The sequence below is a fragment of the Moschus berezovskii genome, chromosome 4, assembly GCF_049115385.1.
Source record: "Moschus berezovskii isolate FMDL1 chromosome 4, NW_MosBer_1.0, whole genome shotgun sequence".
Taxonomy (NCBI): domain Eukaryota; kingdom Metazoa; phylum Chordata; class Mammalia; order Artiodactyla; family Moschidae; genus Moschus; species Moschus berezovskii.
Window position 1 is genome coordinate 96,559,906 of NC_142463.1, and position 22,151 is coordinate 96,582,056.

General features: G+C 43.0%; 1 protein-coding gene across 1 annotated transcript in view; it reads left to right on the forward strand.

Annotated features, from left to right (window-relative positions):
- PTGFRN (prostaglandin F2 receptor inhibitor) overlaps nt 1–22,151 on the forward strand; it is an 83,291-nt gene that overhangs the window by 48,814 nt on the left and 12,326 nt on the right. The window contains exons 5-6 of the mRNA XM_055402069.2: nt 7,329–7,754; nt 12,193–12,612. Of these exons, the coding sequence (XP_055258044.2) occupies nt 7,329–7,754; nt 12,193–12,612 (846 nt within the window). The remainder of the gene's footprint in view (nt 1–7,328; nt 7,755–12,192; nt 12,613–22,151) is intronic.

Genomic DNA, 22,151 nt, shown 5'->3' on the forward strand with positions numbered 1-22,151 from the left:
ACGACAAATGTTGCCTTGTGTCTATCCCATTTAGTATATGGCTAAAACTATAGAGAATCTGGAGGAATGGCTGGTTAATCTGCATATTAAGCCATCTCTCTGTGCTATCAGATGTCTTAAATGAGCCCTTGGCAACAGTTGGATACTAATCAGTTCATGGTTGAGCTGTCTGCCCGAAGTCCCAGACTTCTATGGTGTTAATTGGAGAGGGTTCCACCGGCTTCAGATAGGAGAGCAGGAGGAGGCAGAGCTGAGTTCTGCTATTCCGGCTTAAGCACTTAATTTGCATTCTTCTCCACTCAAGGACTGTCCCCTCTTCCAGCCGAGAGCCAGTGAGGAAGGTAATTATTTTTCTTTAAAAGGAGCTGTTAATCTGCTAAGTACTTGGGAGAGATTTGAAAGTTCTTTGCTGTCTACAGAAGATAAGGTTTAGATCTGCAGAATTTTACAGGCAACTACAATCCGCTGTTCGTCCAGGATTATCTCTGAAGGCTGAAGAGCGATGGAGTCCTGCTCCACCACCTTCAAGGCCTGCTGAATCGGGCTTCATGCTTGTGGTTTCTAAGCTCTAGTTTTCTTGGCTTTGTGGGATAATGCATATGAAGTGCCTTAGGGCAGTGCCTGGCACTTAAGTGCTCCATACATTTTCATGGTGGCAGTGGTGGTTACTGATTGGTGTTTTGGAGGAAGAGTCAATATAGAACAAGCTTTTCTCCATCAAGCTCTTAACTAAATAAGTCGTGGGGAAAAAAATAAGCCATTGGGGTTGTCTTAGGACATGGAGAACGAGGAATGTGTGGGTCCAAAGCGGAGCCGAGTTGAGCACCCCTAGCCCTTATGCCCCCCCAAATCTGATAGCTTTTTCTTCTTTCTCTGGGAGGAGTGAGAGAGGATGAAGAAAGAAAAAACAAAATGGCACAAGTGTCACTTTGGCTGTGGGGCGTTGGTATCCCATTCAAATAATGTTATCTCTGTTGCCCTGAAATCCATAATGCTGAATGCAACCTCATAATAACGGTTTTCCTAAGTGGGGTAAAGCGCCCCACCCCCAATAACAGCTGCTTATTTATAGTCTTCTCTGTTTAAATGTTAGAGAATATTTAATTGTTGTATGGTAAAGAATCCACCTGCCATTGCAGGAGACACAAGAGACGTGAGTTCGATCCCTGAGTTGGAAAGGTCCCCTGGAGGAAGAAATGGCAATCCACTCCAGTGTTCTTGCGTGGGAAATCCCATGCACAGAGGAGCCTGGCGGGCTACAGTCCATGGGGTTGCAAAGAGTCAGAGACGACTTAGCGACTGAGCACGCACGCACATACCAATGATGATAGCGGCAGCTCTTTGACAGTCACTCCTTCATCTGCCTCTAAAGTACCTGCCCAGTTCAGGATGATAAAATCGTTATTGGCAGAAACCAAGGCCCAGTTCCTCCTGTTTCTTCTGACGTGTGCGTGCAGCCTGTTCATCCAATTAGCTCTCCCAAGTTAACTAAGCTTCAAAGTGGGTATCAGAACATGGCACTGTACACAGTTCAGGATTAGTGCCTCAGCTGTTATCATCACTCTTGTCTTCTGGGATGGAGCTGGCCTTTAGAAGCATTAATCATTGGGTGTGTAATGATGTGCAGTTCGGCGCTAGTGGAAGCCAGGCCATGGAGCCAGAGCCTCGCCTATGAATCTGCTCCCCTACACCATGCAAGACCTTAATCTTTGAACTTAACCTCCTTTGAGCTTTGATTTTAGCTTTGTTTTTGTTTAGGAAATTTAGGTAAAAGTAGTACGTATTACATAAGGATATTCTGAAGATTAAATGAGATTGCAAGGAAAGTACATGGCGTGGTCCCTGGCTTACAGGAGGCCCTGCACACATTCCAGTTCTTAGTATTCTTGTACCTTCCATACAGAATTGTGAGAGTAAAAGAAGGAGGTAAACCTTGGAAACCCCCAGTTCAGGTTCCTGTATGCAGTAGGCACAAAATACCTGCTTTTACACACTAGCCAATAATTCTGAATATTTTCACTGTCTTGAAAGTAGTAACAAAGGAGTTTAATCATCCATAATAAAAAAATAAACTCTTTCTTGGTGATGATAGGGTTTGTACCGTAGGAGGCGAAAGCTTCGGGAGGTGATGTGTAAGTGAGCAGGTTGACCTGGGAGACAGGTTAGGGAGAGATCTTTGTTTCTGGAAGGTTAGTGATGTGCCTTACACTGGCCTCAGTATTCTGTGAAAGGGTTTACTCTGTGGGTGGGCTGCTTGTTTTTAGCTTTTGGGACAGAAGTTTACACAGTAGTAGAACAAACCACCAGCTTCAACAATTACCAATATTTTGCTAATCTTGCTTCATCTCTCTTCCCACCCCTGGACACACACACGCACACACCCTGTTCCTCTCTCTCTTTCTTTCTTTCCCCTGCCGCCCTCTTTTTTTCCATCTGAAAGAATTTAAAACACATCCCAGACATCATGTCATTTTGCCATTAAATACTTTAGTATGCATCTTTCACTGATAAGCATTTTTTAAACATAACCACCATTACATTCTTAGATGATTTCTTGATGAGATCAAGCAGAATATAGCAGTAATCAGTAGTGGAATGCTTATGCTGAAAATGAGCATTTTTATGCAAAGTATTAAATTTAGTCCAATTCAGCAAGTGTGTTAATGTCTTTTATGTACAAGACACTGTATGCACAGCACACACAGATGAATCAAGTAGGGGGTCCCAGACCCAGCGAAGGGCCCGAATGCAGGTCCGTGAGGCAAACAGACATGTAACTGAAATTCAAGGCGATGTTCAAGGAAAGTCCTTAGAGAGCAGGGAGCCTGGCAGGTGGTAGGGTCTCTGTGAACGTTTGTTGAATAAGAAGTAGAGGTGGGATGGGCTGGTGAGTTCAAAGGAGACCTTCCTGTTCAGTAGGAGAGGCTGTCTCTGTCTGTTCAGAGTGAGGTCTGTGTACTTTGGACCATGAGGAACAGGCCAATCTCTGCCAACAGTTTTTTAAAATTGTGAAGCCGCAATAAAGGAAGATTTCCACACATGCACCAAAACAAAAAGGAAATAAGAACCCACGCACACCCCTACCAGTCTGATGCAGTGAAGTCCTATCTTCTCTAGGAGTGTAAGTCTGAAAGACGATCTCTAAGGCTGGGGGGTAGTTCAGATGACCTTTGTGCATCCTTTAAACCATGGGTCCCCAACTTCCTGGCCTCAGACCAGTATCCTGTTAGGTCACCAGTGGCATTGGGTTAGAAATACAGTGCATAATAAGTGTAATGTACTTGAATCATTCCAAAACCACCTCCCCTACCTCTCCCTACTCCCTCCCCCCTTTCACAGTTCATGGAAAAATTGTCTTCCCTGAAATTGGTCCCTGGTGCCAAAAAGATCAGGGGCCACTGCTTTAAACCACTGTAACTTACGCCTTGTAAGTTCACAAAAATCCACGTGTCTGTTTGTTTTTTAATTAGGTTCCTCCTCTTGGGACCTAAGATTTAGTTTTAACAGAGAACAAGGAGACCAGCCTGTCAACGAAGCGGCTTTGCTGTTCTGCCAAGCTGGAGTTCCTGTACTGTCCTCTCTCCACATTTGAATACACAGACTTAAACAGGCCCTCTGTGCGGAGAGGAGAGCAATCTGTTCGGTCATTTACTCAGCGCCTGACCGAGCAGGTGTCCCAGGTGCTCAGGCAGAGGCAAGAGCAGGAAGAAGGCAGAGGAGCTGATGAGGGAGTGGAGTCTAGAGTGGATACTGAGGGACGCGGGCAGTGGGGCTGGACAGAGCGGTTAGACTCACGTTCTGTAGGGCCTTGAATACCAGGCTGGGGAGTGTGTTCTTAACTCAGTGCATGTGTGTGCGCTAAGTTGCTTCAGTTGTGTCTGCCTCTGTGTGACCCCTATAGTCCTGGAGGGACTATAGCCCTCCAGGCTCCTCTGTCCATGGGATTCTCCAGGCAAGAACACTGGAGTGGATTGCCATGCCCTTTTCCAGGGCATCGTCCCGACCCAGGGATCAAACGTGTCTTCTGCATTGGCAGAATTCGACGAGTTGACTGGAAAAGACTGGAAAAGACTCTGATGCTGGGAGGGATTGGGGGCGGGAGAAGACGGGGACGACAGAGAATGAGGTGGCTGGATGGCATCACCAACTCGATGGACATGAGTTTGAGTGAACTCCAGGAGTTGGTGATGGACAGGGAGGCCTGGCGTGCTGTGATTCATTGGGTTGCAAAGAGTCGGACACAACTGAACGACTGAACTGAACTGAACTGAAGCCACCAGGGAAGCCCTAACTCAGTAGATGAGAGGAAAAGCCACGGCAGCCTTCTTGAACAGATGACCTAGTGCTGGTGTGAACTTGGAGGCAGGTTGGAAGGTTATCACGATAGTCTCGGATGGAGGCAGAGAGCCAGGATGGAAGTGGTGGTTGTGAGGTTTTCACTTCTATGCACAAATATCTATCGAACACCTACTGTGTGTGAACCCTGGATGTCGAGAAGTGGCCAAGACACTGAGGAGGTAGAATTGTGAGACTTGGGGACCATCTGCATGGAGAGTGGGAATGGGCACAGGGGAGTGAAGAATGGGGTGTGGTGCCAGGTGCAGTGGTTGGAAAGGTAAGGGGAGGAGCCGGCTGTCTTTGTTTGGTGGGGGGTGTGTTCATTCCCCTGCTTTGGCCCCAGCTCTTGCTTAGTCTCCAGGTTCAAACGAGGGCACCAAGCTTTGTCCTCGGCATCGTGACTTGGTGTCTCCACCCCATCTCAACAATAACATGTTTGCAACCCAATACAACTCACTCCCCACCCGCCTCTGCCAGTACACCCTCCCTTCCCCCACCCCCAGGACTAAGCAGCCAGTCTAAGCACTTTCACCTATATTTTAACTATTAATCCTCATGATAACATTATGAGGTGGTTGCTGTTATTCTCCCCATTTTTGCAGATGAGCCACCAGAGAGGTTGAGTAATCTGCCTAGTGTCACACAGCCAGTCACGGCACAGTCAGGTTCAGACTCAGTCTGTCTTCCAGACCCCTGGCTCCTCACCACCACTCTTTACGGCTTCACGGTTTGTTGTTCAGGTTAATGTGGTGACCCATGGGAAGGGTCTTCCCATTGTGCTCAGAGCGCAGCAGGTTGCTCCTGCTTCGAGAGGACTCTTGGTGATAACGGTGTTCGCGGTTGGTCCTGCCAGGACTGAGGAGGGCAGTCTTGCTGCATGCACAACCTGTTCAAGTCTGTCCTTTCCACATTAAATAAACTTGGTTGACCTTGTCCTCACCCCTGCTGCCGTGCCAAACTCTGACATGAGGGAAGGATCTGAAACCCTGGATGTGGGGTCATTTGGGAATGCCTTGCCTTATGCATGTGACATTTCAGTGTCAGCTCCAGAGTCAGCAGTTGCTGGAGAGGCAGTGTGTGTGTTAGCACTCTGCCCAGGGCCAGGAAAACCCCCAGCGATGCACCTTCAACACATTCACCTCTGAGACAAGGTGGCAGATGACATTCTAGTGTGTTTCTCTGTAACATCTATGTCACTGAGGACATTCTTTCATCGGCAGGCAGAGCAGCATTGATTGAACTTTTTGTGGCACGGGGTCCAGCCTCACTTGCAACTAAATGCTTGTGAATATGACATTTGAGGGAATTAGGATTTTGAGTTCTTTCCATTTCCTGGCCACTGAATCACTCTTGGGGAAGTCATGATGTTATACATTTCGTTAGAAGTATAAATCACAAAAGAACAGTTCCTTGACCTCAGCAGTTTATAATTTGTATGAGTCATAAATAAAAGCAACATTAAATAAAACTAAACTGTCTGATGGAGGTGATGTGAATATCGTATTGGCAAATGGAAAATTCTGTGTAGGTAGAATTATTTGTCTCCTAACAGGCAGAGTGCTACAGGAGAAAAATGTAGCCTTTTCTAAAAGGCTTCACACCAAGTGACTACTGCAGAGAAGGCTGTGTATTTGGAGCTTGGGGACAAGACCTTCAAGCAAGGAGTAACTTGCTGCTTATGGGAGCACAAAGAAAGGGTGTCACACTCTGGGGACCCAGGAAGGGGGCACAGAGGAGATGAAAGAATGAGAGCGCATTTGTAGGGAAGTCAAGAGGAGAGGCCTCGGCAGACAGGTCACCAGAGGTGTGAGACTGTGGTGAGCAGAGGACTTCAGATGTTAGGTGTGACACGCAGAGAGGGTGATGGTAGAGGGAGGAAGTGTGAAGGGGCCCTGTTAGTAGTTTCTGGGAGGTTGTGAGATGTTGAGTTGCAGAAATGGAATAGATGCCAACATGACCCTCGTAGCAGGAGGGCTTTTATATAAGTGAAAAATAACCGGACTGTGACAGTGGCAGTGGGGACATGAGGAGAACACTGACTTTCCTCCCTCCCTTATCAGAACCTGCCTGGCAAGGAGCAGAGTGGTCATCATGATCAGGCTTTACTAGAGCCAGGATCACAGTGAGCTAGCTTCAAGGTTGGCAGAATTGAATGGGAGAGTTACATGTGTCAGTGAAAAAAAATGCTATTTGGGGAGTTTAAGTATGACTATACATGGGGACTTCCCTGGTGGCTTAGAGGGAAAGAACCTGCCTGCAATGCAGAAGACCTGGGTTCAATCTCTTGGGTTGGGAAGATCCCCTTCCTGAAGTGAATGGCAACCCACTCCAGTATTCTTGCCTAGAGAATCCCATGAACATAGGAGCCTGGCCAGCTACAGTCCATAGGGTCGCAAAGAGGTGGACACGACTGAGCAACCAACATACATGGGGAAATGAGGACCTTACCTTTGGGCCAAAGCCAAGGATGGCAGGAACCTGAGCCATGGGGGGTTGACTGGCCTCAAGAACAAAATGTATTCTGAGATTCTGAGACTTTCCAGTAGGGGCTTTGGAGGTCTCTGGGCACTGCCTGGCATGCTAGAGGACATGTTGGTCGAGCATGGATACCAATTAAGAGATTCTCAAAAGACTAACCTCCAGGGGAAACTGACAGCCGACCCCAACCCTCTGGGAAGATAAAGACTCTGATTGGAGATATTTAGCTTCTGGCCTTTGGAGTTTTTCTTGCGGGTCATAGTGGGGCCAGTGTTTATCAAGTTTTGTGATAACAAAACTTGTGATATCAAATTTTGTGACAACCTCAGAGGATCCTTCCCGTGCAATGTAAAGACTTCTGTTTGTTTCACTGTAGTTGGTAGGATGGGCGTTTAATTGTCAGGACAAGAATAGTGCTTGTCTTGTTCCTTTTGTTAATTCTTGGGAAATTGCTGCGTCTGATTTGATTGATTGATTTTTTTTTTTCTTTATCCTGGCCCCCTCTTGTTCAGAACCAGACTATCAGGTGTACCTGAATGCTTCTAAGGTCCCTGAGTTCTCAGACGACCTCACCGAGCTGGAATGCCGGATAGTGGATGTGAAGAACCCAGAGGCGAGCGTGCGTTTCACAGTGTCCTGGTACTACAGGCTGAACCGGCGCAACGACGCCGTGGTGGCCAGTGAGCTCCTGGCCGCCATGAATGGGGACTGGACACTCAAGTACGGAGAGCGGAGCAGACAGCGGGCCCGGGAGGGAGACTTCATTTTTTCTAAGGAGCACCCGGACACGTTCAATTTCCGGATCCAAAGGACTACAGAGGAAGACAGAGGCCATTATTACTGTGTTGTGTCTGCCTGGACCAAACAGCGTAACAATAGCTGGGTGAAGAGCAAGGACGTCTTCTCCAAGCCCATCAACATATTTTGGGCATTGGAAGGTAGGCACTTTCTTCTCGTTCATGAACATGTTTGGTTTGTTTTGGCTTCGGTCGTCCTGCTCTGCATTTTCAGATTCACAGTCACCCTGCAGGTTTCCCTTTACACTAAGAATCTAAGAAATGCAGTCAAGAGACTGTTCCTTTTATCCTCAGCATGAATCCCTTTGCAGTGCGGACACTGAGAGGGATAAGTCCTAATGAGAGGGCTCGGGCTTGGTTGGAGATAGAAGATCATCTTGTGGGAGCCCACAGATGCCCAGAGAAGACACTGTCACTCTTGCTCCGTTTGCTGGTCTCAAACCAAACTTCACACAGTCCTTTGGGGGTGTTTCAGTGTCCATGAGTTCCCGCTGGACGCAGGCACATTTGAGAAAATCCCAGAGTAAGTGGGCAGCCCCAGGCCGTGGCACCTGCCCCTGAGCGGCCAATCACCTGTTCAGAGAGACCGTTCCTGGGGAGAGCTGACAAGAACTTCAGGGAAACAGCTTCTTTGATGCAGTCTCCTCCCGAATGCTCAGAGCCCTGTGTGCCTTGGGACATCAGACTGGTCAAGGCTTTTATCCTCGGTCTAGTCTGTCACTGCAGGAAGGCCAGGCCTCCTGGGTCCTCCTTCACAGCCCTCCACATGCTTTTGTGGCCTCATTGCCACGCCTCTGAAATCCCCAAGCCCCACAGTGGGCCCTCTAGCACTTGGCAAAATTTCCTGCTTCCTGACCTCATCTCTGAATATTCCTTTTTCTTGTTCCCAGTAAACATGCCCCACCTACCTCTCTCCGAGGACACCATTTTCCCTGGAGTCTTCCTGAGTGGTGCTGTTTTCTACTCACTGTGTAACCCAGGCTAGATGAGGCAGGTCCCTTGTCCCTCACTGCAGCCTCCAAGCCCTTTTCCCTTCTCCCTAAAAACATCCAACTTCAGGTCTCCAGTCATCAGATGGGCCCCCTCCTCTCATTGCCGTCACTCCTGGGTCCTCCCCATGCGTCTGTGGAGATGCTCACTCTTGTTTCACAGACCTTCTGTCCTCCTGTCTTGCTGGCTTCATGATCCTCATAGGCACTGGGTCATATTTGGCTGCACTTTGGAGTCACCTGGGGAGCTTTAAAAAAGTACTGAAGCTGAAGTTGCACACGAGGGTCTGTCTTAACTGGCCTGAGGTTACTTGTAATCCAGGCATTGAAATACCCAAGATGGTTCTCAGGTGCATCTGAGGCTGAGAAGCCTTTCATTCTCAGTCTCATGTCCCCTTCTCTCATCATCATGACGTTTGTCCTGTTTGGGTTATTCACTCACAAGCTTACACCCGACACTAGAGATCTCACTTCTGATTAACTGAGAGCCCTCCATACTCTCAATTTCATGCAGCCTATCCTCTCAACACACCTATCTTTCTAGGTCACTCCCATTGTTTCCCATTGGCCTGTTAACATGCTGTTAGATCTCTTGTTGTGGTCTTTTTAAATTAAAGCTAAGCTAATCTTGATCAAAAAAGATCTTCACGACCCAAATAATCACGATGGTGTGATCACTCACCTAGAGCCAACATCCTGGAATTCAAGGTCAAGTGGGCCTTAGGAAGCATCACTACAAACAAAGCTAGTGGAGGTGATGGAATTCCAGTTGAGCTATTTCAAATCCTGAAAGATGATGCTGTGAAAGTGCTGCACTCAATATGCCAGCAAATTTGGAAAACTCAGCAGTGGTCACAGGACTGGAAAAGATCAGGTTTCATTCCAATTCCAAAGAAAGGCAATGCCAAAGAATGTTCAAACTACCACACAATTGCACTCATCTGAAACACGCTAGTAAAGTAATGCTCAAAATTCTCCAAGCCAGGCTTCAACAGTGCTTGAACCATGAACTTCCAGATGTTCAAGCTGCTTTAGAAAAGGCAGAGGAGTCAGAGATCAAATTGCCAACATCCACTGGATCATCGAAAAAGCAAGAGAGTTCCAGAAAAACATCTATCTTTGCTTTATTGACTGTGCCAAAGCCTTTGACTGTGTGGATCACAACAAACTGTAGAAAATTCTTAAAGAGATGGGAATACCAGACCACCTGACCTGCCTCTTGAGAAACCTGTATGCAGGTCAGGGAGCAACAGTTAGAACTGGACATGAAACAAGAGACTGCTTCCAAATTGGGAAAGGAGTACGTCCAGGCTGTATATTGTCACCCTTCTTATTTGACTTATATGCAGAGTACATCATGAGAAATGCTGGGCTGGAGGAAGCACAAGCTGGAATCAAGATTGCTGGGAGAAATATCAATAACCTCAGATATGCAGATGCCACCACCCTTATGCCAGAAAGCGGAGCAGAACTAAAGAGCCTCTGGATGAAAGTGAAAGAGGAGAGTGAAAAAGTTAGCTTAAAACTCAACATTCAGAAAACTAAGATCATGGCATCTGCTCCCATCACTTCATGGGAAATAAATGGGGAAACAGTGGAAACAGTGACAGACTTTATTTTTGAGGGGCTCCAAAATCACTGCAGATGGTGATTGAAGCCATGAAATTAAAAGACTTGCTCCTTGGAAGAAAAGTTATGACCAACCTAGACAGCATATTAAAAATCAGAGACATTACTTTGCCAACAAAGGTCCATCTAGTCAAGGCTATGGTTTTTCCAATGGTCATGTATGGATGTGAGAGTTGGACTATAAAGAAAGCTGAGCACCAATAAATTGATGTTTTTGATCTGTGGTGTTGGAAAAGACTCTTGAGAGTCCCTTGGACTGCAAGGAGATCCAACCAGTCCATCCTAAAGGAAATCAGTCCTGAATTTTCACTGGAGGGACTGATGCTGAAGCTGAAACTCCAATACTTTGGCCACCTGATGTGAAGAACTGACTCATTTGAAAAGACCCTGATGCTGGGAAAGATTGAAGGCAGGAGGAGAACGGGACGACAGAGGATGCGATGGTTGGATGGTATCACCCACTCAATGGACATGAGTTTGAGTAAACTCCCAGATTTGGTGATGGACAGGGAGGCCTGGCGTGCTGTGGCCCATGGGGTCACAAAGAGTCAGACGTGACTGAGGAACTGAACTGAACTGAACTGCATCTTGATCTTGCTTCCCCCACCTCCATCTTTGTGTTCTCCACACCCCTTGCCTACCCCTTTCTGTTTCTTTCTTTTGTCTGTCCTCAGCATCTCCACTTTCCCTTCTCCTGTTCTCTGATCTCCTCTTGTCTGGCTTTTGACCCAAATGACTAGTGAGTGACATATTGCAAAATCTAATCTAATCTTTCCTGACTTAGTAGGATTTACCATGGTGATCACTCCCTCTTCTTGGAAATACTTTGGTTTCTCCTTGGTTTGTGGGACACCATCCTCTCTGGGCTTTTCTCCAACCTTGAGCTCTTCTCAGCTTCCTTTGCTGATTTCTATTTACTTTCCTGAGCCTCAAACATTAGATGCCTGAGGACCCAGACCTCAGACTCTTTTCCTGTTTAACCTCTAGTGATCTCTTCTAATCTCACAAACTGAAGCTCCAAGTATGTGAATGGCTCAGTAGAATCTCAGGAATCAGTAATTCTGGAGAGACCCTGTAATATACATGTTGTCCTAATAGTTTGGTGGAACAACTATTCCTCAAAAAACCCCAACATAAAAATTTTGTTTTGTAACTGGATGGGTTACAGAATTATATCATTAAAGGGTAAAAGGGTTGTATTTAGCTCATTTATCCATCCACTCAGCAAACATTTAGGTATCTTCCAAGTGCCTGGCATTGAGCTATTAATATTATAATATTATGTGTATATTCTAATTCTATTGTGTATATGCTTAGAGATTAATTTTTTTTTGACAGAGAGACAGGAAGTAACACACTTAAACCTTTTAAGATAGTAGATTTTAATTGCATCTCTGGAAATGACTATGCATCTTTGCAGTCAGATATTCATACACAGATCTACGCGTGTATGTTGCAGTCACGTTAGTAGTGACCTGTTCTATAATGTTACCATCGTATGGTGAAACAGCGGTAGAACCCAATTCTCACTTGCTCTGCTACTATCCTTGCACCCAGGGGAGCCCCAGTGGGGAGAGGCAGGTGGAACTGCCTAGAGCTGCATCTTCCCCACTTCACTAGAAGCAAGTTCTCGCTCACATCCGTGGGGGCACCAGTAGCTTCCCAAATTCTCACTCTGGGTGAGATTCTCAAGGCCTTGAAAATCCTTAAAAGCAAATTCTCACCCATCGATCCTCTGTTCCCTCACACCTATTAAATCAAAGCAGACTGCTCCAGCGTGGTGGTGTTCATTCAGCCTGCTTCCTGACACACACTATTTTCTTTCTGAGTTCCCAGATTTTCCTAAATGCTATTGTGCGGCAATTTGCAAATAAATTTCTATTTCCTTAACATTGTGCTTTCAGATGCATATCCATTTAGCTAATCCTGTTAGAGATCACATCTTTCTGGCTTCATTGCAGATTCCGTGCTTGTGGTGAAGGCACGGCAGCCCAAGCCTTTCTTTGCTGCTGGAAATACATTTGAGATGACTTGCAAAGTGTCTTCCAAAAATATTAAGTCGCCACGCTACTCTGTTCTCATCACGGCTGAGAAACCTGTTGGGGACCTCTCCAGTCCCAACGAAACCAAGTACATCATCTCCCTGGACCAGGATTCTGTGGTGAAGCTGGAGAACTGGACAGATGCATCGCGGGTGGATGGTGTTGTGTTAGAGAAAGTGCAGGAAGATGAATTTCGCTATCGAATGTACCAGACTCAGGTCTCAGATGCAGGCCTATACCGCTGTGTGGTGACAGCCTGGTCTCCTGTCAGGGGCAGCCTATGGCGAGAAGCAGCAACCAGTCTCTCCAATCCTATTGAGATAGACTTCCAAACCTCAGGTGAGCAGGGAAACTTGGTAAGTCATAGATTGGCTGGAAGAGACCCTAGGGTTTTGATCCAGTGTCTTCATTTTTTTTAAACAGCTTAATTGAGATGTAATTCACATGCCATGCAATTTACCCATCTAAATATATAGTATGTATTTAAATACACTATGTGTGTGCTTAGTTGTGTCTGACTCTTGGTGACCCCATGGACTATAGCCCACCAGGCTCCTCTGTGCATGGGATTTCCCAGGCAAGAATGCTAGAGTAGCTTGCCATTTCCTTCCCCAAGTCATCCTCCCAACCCAGGGATTGAACCCGAGTCTCCTCCATATGCTGGAGGATTCTTTACCACTGAGCCAACAGAGAATATACTATACTATAGTATATGTAGTATTTAGATACTATACTATAGTACTGGGTTGGCCAAAAAGTCATTCAAGTTTTTCCATAAGATGTTACAGGAAAAACCCAATCGAGCTTTTTTGGCCAACCCAATATTGATACTACACTATAAATATAAATGTATAGTATATTTGCAGAGTTGTGCAACCATCACCACTATCAGTTATAGAACATTTTCATTACAATCAGTAGAAACTTGCACCCTTGGCTGGCACCCTTCAGTCCTCCCGCTCAACACCCCCCACTCTGCTCCCCAATATCCTGTCCCCTGGCAACCACTTACTTCCTTTCTGTCTCTATAAACTTGCCTATTCTGGACATTTCACATAAATGGAATGTAATATATAGCCTTGTGTCTGGCTTTTTTCATGTAGCATGTTTTCAAGAGTCATCCACATTGTATTATGTATCAGTACTTCGTTCTTTATTTTTTTTAATTACTTCTTTTTTTCTTTTTTGTTCTATGTCTGTATTTTTTTTGGTTGTGCCTTGCAGCTTGTTGGATCTTAGTTCCCTAACCAGGAATTGAACCTGTGCCCTCAGCAGTGAAAGCACAGAATCCTAACCATTGGACCACTAGGGAATTTTATATATATATATTAATGTTAGAGAGTTGCAGCCTTTTATTTACTACCCAGAGAATGCCAGTAATTTAACACTCTATCTTGGTAAATGTTGCTCAGAGTTTTAACAAGAACAAAAATAAATGTAATAATTTCTGTGTCATCTTTGGCATGTTGTAAATTCAAAATGTTAGCTGCTTTTTCTTTTTAGCAGCACTGAGAGGAAAAAAGTACTATAAAAATGCAGTTCTGGATTTGGTCTTACATGAAAAATGTAGTACAATGAAAACTTTAACATCAAAAGGAACAGTGCTTTAAAGAAGAAAAGGAGAGTTAGTTGCTCAGTTGTGTCCGACTCTTTGCGACCCCATGGACAGTAGCGGACCAGGCTCCTCTGTCCAATGAATTCTCCAGGCAATAATACTGGAGTGGGTTGCCATTCCCTTCTCCAGGGGATCTTCCCAACTCAGGGATCGAACCCAGGTCTTCTGCATTGCTGGCAGATTCTTTACCATCTGAGCCACCATTGAAGCCTGCTTTAACTAAACCATTTATAAAATAAATGAGATATAAATTCATAAAAAAAGAAAATAACATTGTCTTAATATTGGTGACCTTTCATTTCATTTGCAGCTTTAAAGTTTTTAAGTACCTGTGAATCAAATTTACACACAACTTTTACTTAATGTCATTTTTGTCTTGAGAAATGCGAAATAATGCCAATAAATACCACATTTTGTATATCAGAAAATAAGTTTAGGAATCTCAAAGTGCTTGGGAAGTGTTGCTGCTAAGTCACTTCAGTCGTGTCCGACTCTGTGTGACCCCATAGATGGAAGCCCACCAGTCTCCCCCGTCCCTGGGATTCTCCAGGCAAGAACACTGGAGTGGGTTGCCATTTCCTTCTCCAATGTGTGAAAGTGAAGTCGCTCAGTCGTGTCCGACCCTTAGCGACCCCATGGACTACAGCCTACCAGGCTCCTCCATCCATGGGATTTTCTAGGCAATAGTACTGGAGTGGCTTGCCATTGCCTTCTCCGTGGGAAGTGTTAGGAAGACTTTTTTTTTTGGTGGCTATAGCAAACTGTGCTCTCTCCACATAAACCTGTGTAACTCACAACTACAAACACTACTGATACCACATATTCCCTCCTTTTTGTACTTGAGCATTTAATGCAAAATAAATTCTCGTTAGCACTTTATTTTTATGACTGAATAATATTCTATTATGTGAGTATACTGCATTTTTATCTATTCATCAGCTAATGGACATTTGAGTGTTTCTAGTTCTTGATTCGGAGAAGGCAATGGCAAGCCACTCCAGTACTATTGCCTAGAAAATCCCATGGATGGAGGAGCCTGGTAGGCTGTAGTCCGTGGGGTCGCTAAGGGTCAGACATGACTGAGCGACTTCACTTTCACTTTTCACTTTCACACATTGGAGAAGGAAATGGCAACCCATTCCCGTGTTCTTGCCTGGAGAATCCCAGGGACGGGGGAGCCTGGTGGGCTTCCGTCAAGGGGTCACACAGAGTCGGACACGACTGAAGTGACTTAGCAGCAGCAGCAGTTCTTGATTATTCTGAATAATGCTGCTGTGACCATCTGGGTGCAGATTTTTGTGTGAACATACTACCTCTACTTTGACCCTCATTTATTCCCCGAATATTTATTTATTTATTTTCGGTTGTGCTGTGTCTTTGTTGCTGTAACAGGCTTTCTGTAGTTGCAGAGTGGGGGCTATTCTCTCGCTAGTTGCACTGTGTGGGCTTCTCATTGTGGTGGCTTCTCTTGTTGCAGAGCACAGGGTGTAGGCATGCAGGCTTCAGAAATTGCAGTTCCCCAGCTCTAGAGCACAGGTTCAGTAGTTGTGGCACACAGGCTTAGTTGCCCCGCGGCATGTGAAATCTTCCCAGGCCAGGGATTGAACTCATGTCCCCTGTGTTGAAAGGCAGATTCTTAACCACTGGCCTACCAGGGAAACCCAGCCCCCTCATTTTTAAAACAGATCAGTTGACACACAGCTATATCAAATCCTTCAGGGAACATGGCAGAGTATAAAGATAAGAGGGAACTGGGCCTCCAGAGGGATTAAATGATTTGCCAAGAGTAAAAGATTCAAAGCTAAAACCCAAGTTTTATCCCACCCATAGCTTTCACTCTTTGAGGTCTCTAGGACTGAAGGTGGTAGGTGCTGTTCTTGGTCTGATTTATCACAGCAATATTTCCATACATGGGTGAGTATCCCAACCTTGGGCCTCACCTTTGCTTTTGGACTAGGAAAAGATTTCCAGTTAGTCGAGTCTCCAGAGTTATGGTGGTATGTGTGACTGTGTCTGTCAATCTGCTTTGTTAAGAGTAATTATTAGCAGTGTTCATCTATGAGAGGGTTAATTAAAACAGGAGCATTTTGGTGTCTGTTCTGAATGATTTATCTTTGGTAAGTCAAATGTTTTTATGCTTTAAGTTGGGAAGATCTACTTTTTTTTTTTTAATAGCATGCATGCTGCTGCTGCTGAGTGTCCGACTCTGTGTGACCCCATAGACGGAAGCCCACCAGGCTCCCCCGGTCCCTGGGATTCTCCAGGCAAGAACACTGGAGTGGGTTCTCAAATGGAAATGTTTCTTATTCATCTGTGTAATTCATTAAGCTCCTCTGACAAATCTATGTGTGTTTCAGCAGGTAGATGATTTAAAATTTTTTGATTCCCAATCTTATTTAGAATATCAAAGTCAAGGATCATTACTTTTGAGTTTAATACTGAATGTTTTCACTAAATTTGCCCTGGATTCCAGTTAGAAATTTCTAAATGTATAAAATCTTACTCATCTATAAAGATTCAAGTGTTAATTGAATCGGTACTATGAATGCAAGATATTTGTTGAATTGCATTTACATTAAAGGTAAACTATTTGCTTTATTTTAGTATTATTTTGTATTATTGTAACTTTTTATAGTGTATAATGAAATAATCTTCTGGCATCTAAGAATCTCTTTTTTGTTTATTTTAATTTTTTAATTGGAGGATAATTACTTAACAGTGTTGTGTTGTTTTCTGTTCTGGCATCTAATAATCTCTCAACCTTTAGTGAATATTGATTTTAAACCCTTGGAAAGAACAGAGAAAATACAAGTGTCTCATTTATTTTATAATAATAGCTTTATTGAAATAAGGTTAATATACCATAAAATTCACCCATTCAAAATATCAATTCAATAGTTTTTAGTATATTCACAGATATATATTGTACAACCATTGCTAGTATATAATTCTAGAACTTTTTAATCATTCCAAAAAAGCAAACTCTGTACCTGTTAATAATCACTCCTAACTCTACCCCTAGCCTCTGGCAACCACTATTCTACTTTCTGTCTCAGTAGATTTGCCTTTTTAAGCATTTCATATGATTTGAAACGTGTATGTGGGCTTTTGTACTATCTTCTTCTGCTTTAGCATTATGTTTTCAGGGTCTGTCATATTATATCGTGTATCAATAATTCATTCCTTTTTATCGCTGAATAATATTCCATTGTAAGACTATACCACATTTTGTTTAGCTGTTCATCAGTTGATGGACCTTTTTAGATTGTTTCCATCTTTTGGCCATTATGAATAATAATATGCTGACATAAACATTAGTGTACAAGTTTTTGTGTAGACATTAAGTTTTCATTTTTCACCTAGGAGTGATGCTGGGTCATAAGATAACTCTTTAATTCTTTGAGGAATTGCCAAATATTTTTCCAAAGCAGCTGCACCATTTTTCATTCCCACCAGCAATGTGTAAGGGTTCCAATTTGTCCTCATTATCACTGGTTAGTTATTGTTATTCTCCATCTTTTTTTTTTTTTTAATTATAGCCAACCTAGCATACATGAGTGCTTCCCTCATGGCTCAGTGGTAAAGAACCTGCCTGCCAATGCAGGAGACATAAGAGATGAGGATTGGATCCCTGGGTCGGGAAGATCCCCTGGAGAAGAAATGGCAACCCACTCCAGTATACTTACCTGGGATATCCCATGGACAGAGGCCCCTGGCAGGCTACAGTCCATGGGGTCATAAAAAGAGTCAGACACAACTTAGTGACTAAACAGTGTCATACACTTCACTAAAAATGTATATGAAGTAGTATTTCATTGTGGTTTTAATTTGTATTTCCTTAATGACTGTTGATGTTGAGCATCTTTTCAGATATTAATAGTTATTGGTCATATGTGTATCTTCTCTGAAGAGATGTCTATTCATACCATTTACCCCTTTTTTAATTGACTTTTTTTTTTATTGTTGGCTAGTGGAGCTTTTCGTAGTTTGAATACAAAAGTCCTTTAACAAAATATGTGATTTGAAAATGTCTATTCTGTGTGTAGTCTTTTCACTTTCTTAATTGTGTCCTTTGAAGCACCCAAGTCTTTAACTTTGATGAAGTCCAGTTTATCTGTAGTTTATGTTTGTTGCTTGTAGGTTTGGTGTCATATCTAAGAAACCATTGCCTAATCCATGGCTGTGCGGATTTACACCTATGGTTTCCTCTAAGAGTTTTACAGTTTTAGCTCAAACATTCAGGCCTATAATCCATTTTGAGTTAATTTTTGTCTGTGGTATGAAGTTGGGTCAGCTTTATTCTTTTGTGTGTGAATACTTAGTTGTCCTGGCTCCGTTTGTTGAAAAGTCTGTATTCTTTCCCCCATTGACTTTGGTACACTTGTCAAAAATGATTTGACCATAAATAAAAGGATTTATTTCTGAACTTTCGGTTCTATTCTGTTGATCCTTTTATCCTTTCCTGTACCAGAATCACATTGTTTCATTACTGTAGCTTTCTAGCAAGTTTTGAAATAAGTGTGACTCTTCTGACTTTGTTGTTTTTCAAAATTGTTTTGGCTTTATGGGTCGCTTGCATTTCCAAATAAATTTTAGGATCAGCTCATTAGTATCTGCAAAAAAGATAACTGGGACTTTGATAGGGATTGTGCCAAATTTGTAAATCAGTTTGGAGAGTATTACCATTTAACAATATAGTTTTCTAATCCATAAACATGAGATGTCTTTCCATTTATTAAGGTCTTTTAAAATTTTACAATGGTGTTTGCAGTTTCCAGCATACAAATGTTGAACTTCTTTTATTAAATTTGTCCTAGGTATTTTATTGTTGATGCAACTGTAAATTAATTGCTTTCCTAATTTCCTTTTCAGGTTATTTATTGTGAGTGTGTAGAAACTGAACTGACTTTTATAAATTGGTCCTATATCCTGCAACCTTGCTGAAATTGTTTATTAGTCCTAATAGTTTGTTGTTTTTGTTGGTGGCTTAGGCTTTTTAAACATAGGACCATGTCATCTGAAAATAGAGGTAGTTTTACGTCTTATATTCAGTTTTCCTTAATGCCTTCTAATTACTTTTCTTGCTTAATTGTCCTAGCTAGAATCTCTAGTAAAGTGTTGAACAGTAGTGGCACAAGTGGACATCCTTGTCTATTTCCTGATCTTGAGGGAATTTTTCCTGTTAAATATCTTTTACCCTTAAGTATCTTGCTAGCTATGGGTATTTCGTCGACAGCAAATATTGAGTTGAGGAAGTTTTCTTTCATCCCTAATCTGTTGAATGTTTTATTACGAATTAGTGTTGGGTGTTATCAAATGCTTTCTGACTATTGAGATTCAGATGAATATGTGGGTTTTGTTCTTTGTGTTATATGTTTTTATTGTCTATAGGATTTTATTCCATTTTATTTTACATTTGTTATTTGATGTTTCTTTAAAACTGTTATGAGAAAGAAGGGAGACATAAAATCTTTTATATGTATTTCTAGGTGAAGAATGGGTATTGAATCTATTACGCAGTTCTTTAAATCTCATCATAACATATAAAATCACTGTAGCTTGCAGGTTGAATAGACTGCTTAAGGTTTTTGCTTTATTAAATCCATGGAGTTATCATGGGTTCACAGTTTAATTAAGAGGAGCTGGATGGAAAATCCCATGGACAGAGGAGCCTGGTAGGCTGCAGTCCATGGGGTCGCTGAGAGTCGGGCACGACTGAGTGACTTCACTTTCTCTTTTCACTCTCATGTATTGGAGAAGGAAATGGCAACCCACTCCAGTGTTCCTGCCTGGAGAATCCCAGGGACAGAGGAGCCTGGTGGGCTGCCGTCTATGGGGTCGCACAGAGTCGGACATGACTGAAGCAACTTAGCAGCAGCAGCAGCAGCAGCATCAAATCCAACACCCAGCACATTGCAGTAGCCCTGAATAGCTCCACGAGAATACTGACTTGATACTGAAGAGCTTTCACTTCCCAAAAATCATCGGCACACAGTAAAATACATGCAACAGAGAGGTCTTTCCTGGTGTCCACCTTTTTGTCCTCTGTTTTCAGGACACTTGCCTCTTAGTATAAGCACTGTGTTCCCCAAGGGGTCTTACTGAGTTGTGACATCTTCTGACTCAAAGTATGAGGGGTTTAAATGTGGTTATATGGTTTAAATGTGATGATGTTAAATATTTTAATATTTGATATTAAAAGAATAATAGTAATATTTTTCTTAATAGAGAAGTTTGAAAATATAATAAAATACAAGGAAGAATCACCCAATCACCCTTCATCTTACCAGAGACTGTTAATTAGTGGTATTTGTTATCTTAGAATTTTTCCCTTATGTGTTTTCTTCGTGACTTTGAAATCAGACTGTATATGCAATTTTATGACCTGCTTTCCCCCACTTTAACATTATAAGATAAGCATTTTCCATGTTATAAAAAATTATAGGTAAATACCAACCTTAATGACTACACCTGCTAGAATTTGGCTAACCACTTCCCTACTGATGACATGCAGATGGTCTGCAGTTTTGGCTTTCACAGAAATACTGTCCTTTATAGGCTTTTCTCAGGGGCTAGAGTTGGAGCATGGTTTGTGTCAACGTTTGTGTTTAAAAGTTAAGTGGTCCGTGTCCTCTACGGATAGGAATCTGGGCACATGTCGTGGCCCTGGTTGTTCACGTAGTTTGTCTGTGCCATAATCTGTCATCTGTGAAGTTAACCAGACACATTCCCTCACAAAAGCAGCATTACCCAGAAATTGACCATAATAAAAATATTTCTAAGCCTGGGATAATGACCCGTATTAACAGTGAGTTGTTGATTTCGTCCGAAGCAAATCCACTGCTGTGCGTAGTTCACAATGTGGGCCTTTTCCCTGGTCCTCGTCTGTGTGCTGAGAATGGCACAGATCCTCTGTTGTTCCCACGGCCACGAGGAGAAATGGGGACTGTAACTTGTGATCCAGAAGGCATTTTGGGTTTCTTTGGAAATGTAAAGGAAAGAAAGGGAAATTTGTCCAAATTAGGTAAAGAAAGTATGTCCAAATTTCTTTGCTGTTTCTAATTAAGTAAAGAGGAACCGAAATCCATTATGTTGCTCTCCTTGTGTTTTATTATCTTGTGTTCTCTGAGAAGGCGCCTGGAACACTTTAAGAAAGCCCCATAGTATAGTTCTATTTTTAACCATGAAATTTCTAGTCAGAGAAAAAAATTTAGTCCCCATTGCTCACCATGGTTGCTACTAACCTGTCCTCACAGATGACCATAAATGGCATGACATCCCCCCAGTCATCACCACTGAGCCAACTCAGAGCAACGGGCTTAATCCTTTCCCACCTCACTGCTATAAACAGAGCAAATCCAGGGTGGTAAGGACCTGAGCAAACCATGGCCAAGAGCCGAGTTAATTGAGGGACATGGTGCCCAGAAGTGGGTAAAACTTCCTTGTCCTTTTCGCTTTCATCCCATTCCCTGTGTCCTGGAGCTGCCATTCTATTGTGTTCTCCACCCCCTAGGCCCAATCTGAGTGCTCAGCAAACCCAACCAGAGCTGTCTGACGCCTCAAGGTTTCCGTGTTCTACAACCATCCTTCACCTTTCTCCCAGCAAAACACAGATTACTCACGAACCCGGTGTTAGAAAAGCCCTCTGCTGAATTCATCTTACTACTTTCGTTGAAATAAAAGTATAGCCTTTTCAATTCTTTGCCTCATTGGTTCACATGACCTTTTACTCTCTCTCTCACAGTCGTTTCTTTTGGATGTTAAAAAGTACCTTTTCCTTCCTGATAATCTGATTTTAAAGGTAGTTACATCTGTATTCTTAGCTTCAAATGAGTTTCAGAATCAGTGTCCAGGGCCATCTATCTTTGCTTTCAAGAAAACGCAAGGGAAATCCCATAGCGTTGGTATTTTGGAATCATCTTCAGGCTTGCCTATTCCTAGATGTTAGAACTGGGATATGATAACTATTAAGCTTTTAGGATCAGATTAGTTTAAAGCTGCTTAATAATCTCACCTAAAAAGTAAGCTGTCAAAGATTTAAAACCAAAGAATGCAGTACCTGGCCCTTCTCTCTGCCTCAGGAAGGGATTGGAGCTACAGATTTCTTCCATACAAGGCATACCTTTTTTTTTTTAAATATAATAAGTTTTTTATTTGTGCCTACTAATGAAACAGCACAATGATAATTATCCCTACAGCCAAATGCATCCAACTGACTCTATGGTAAATATTATTAACTTCTAGCCCTAAATTGTTTTTACTT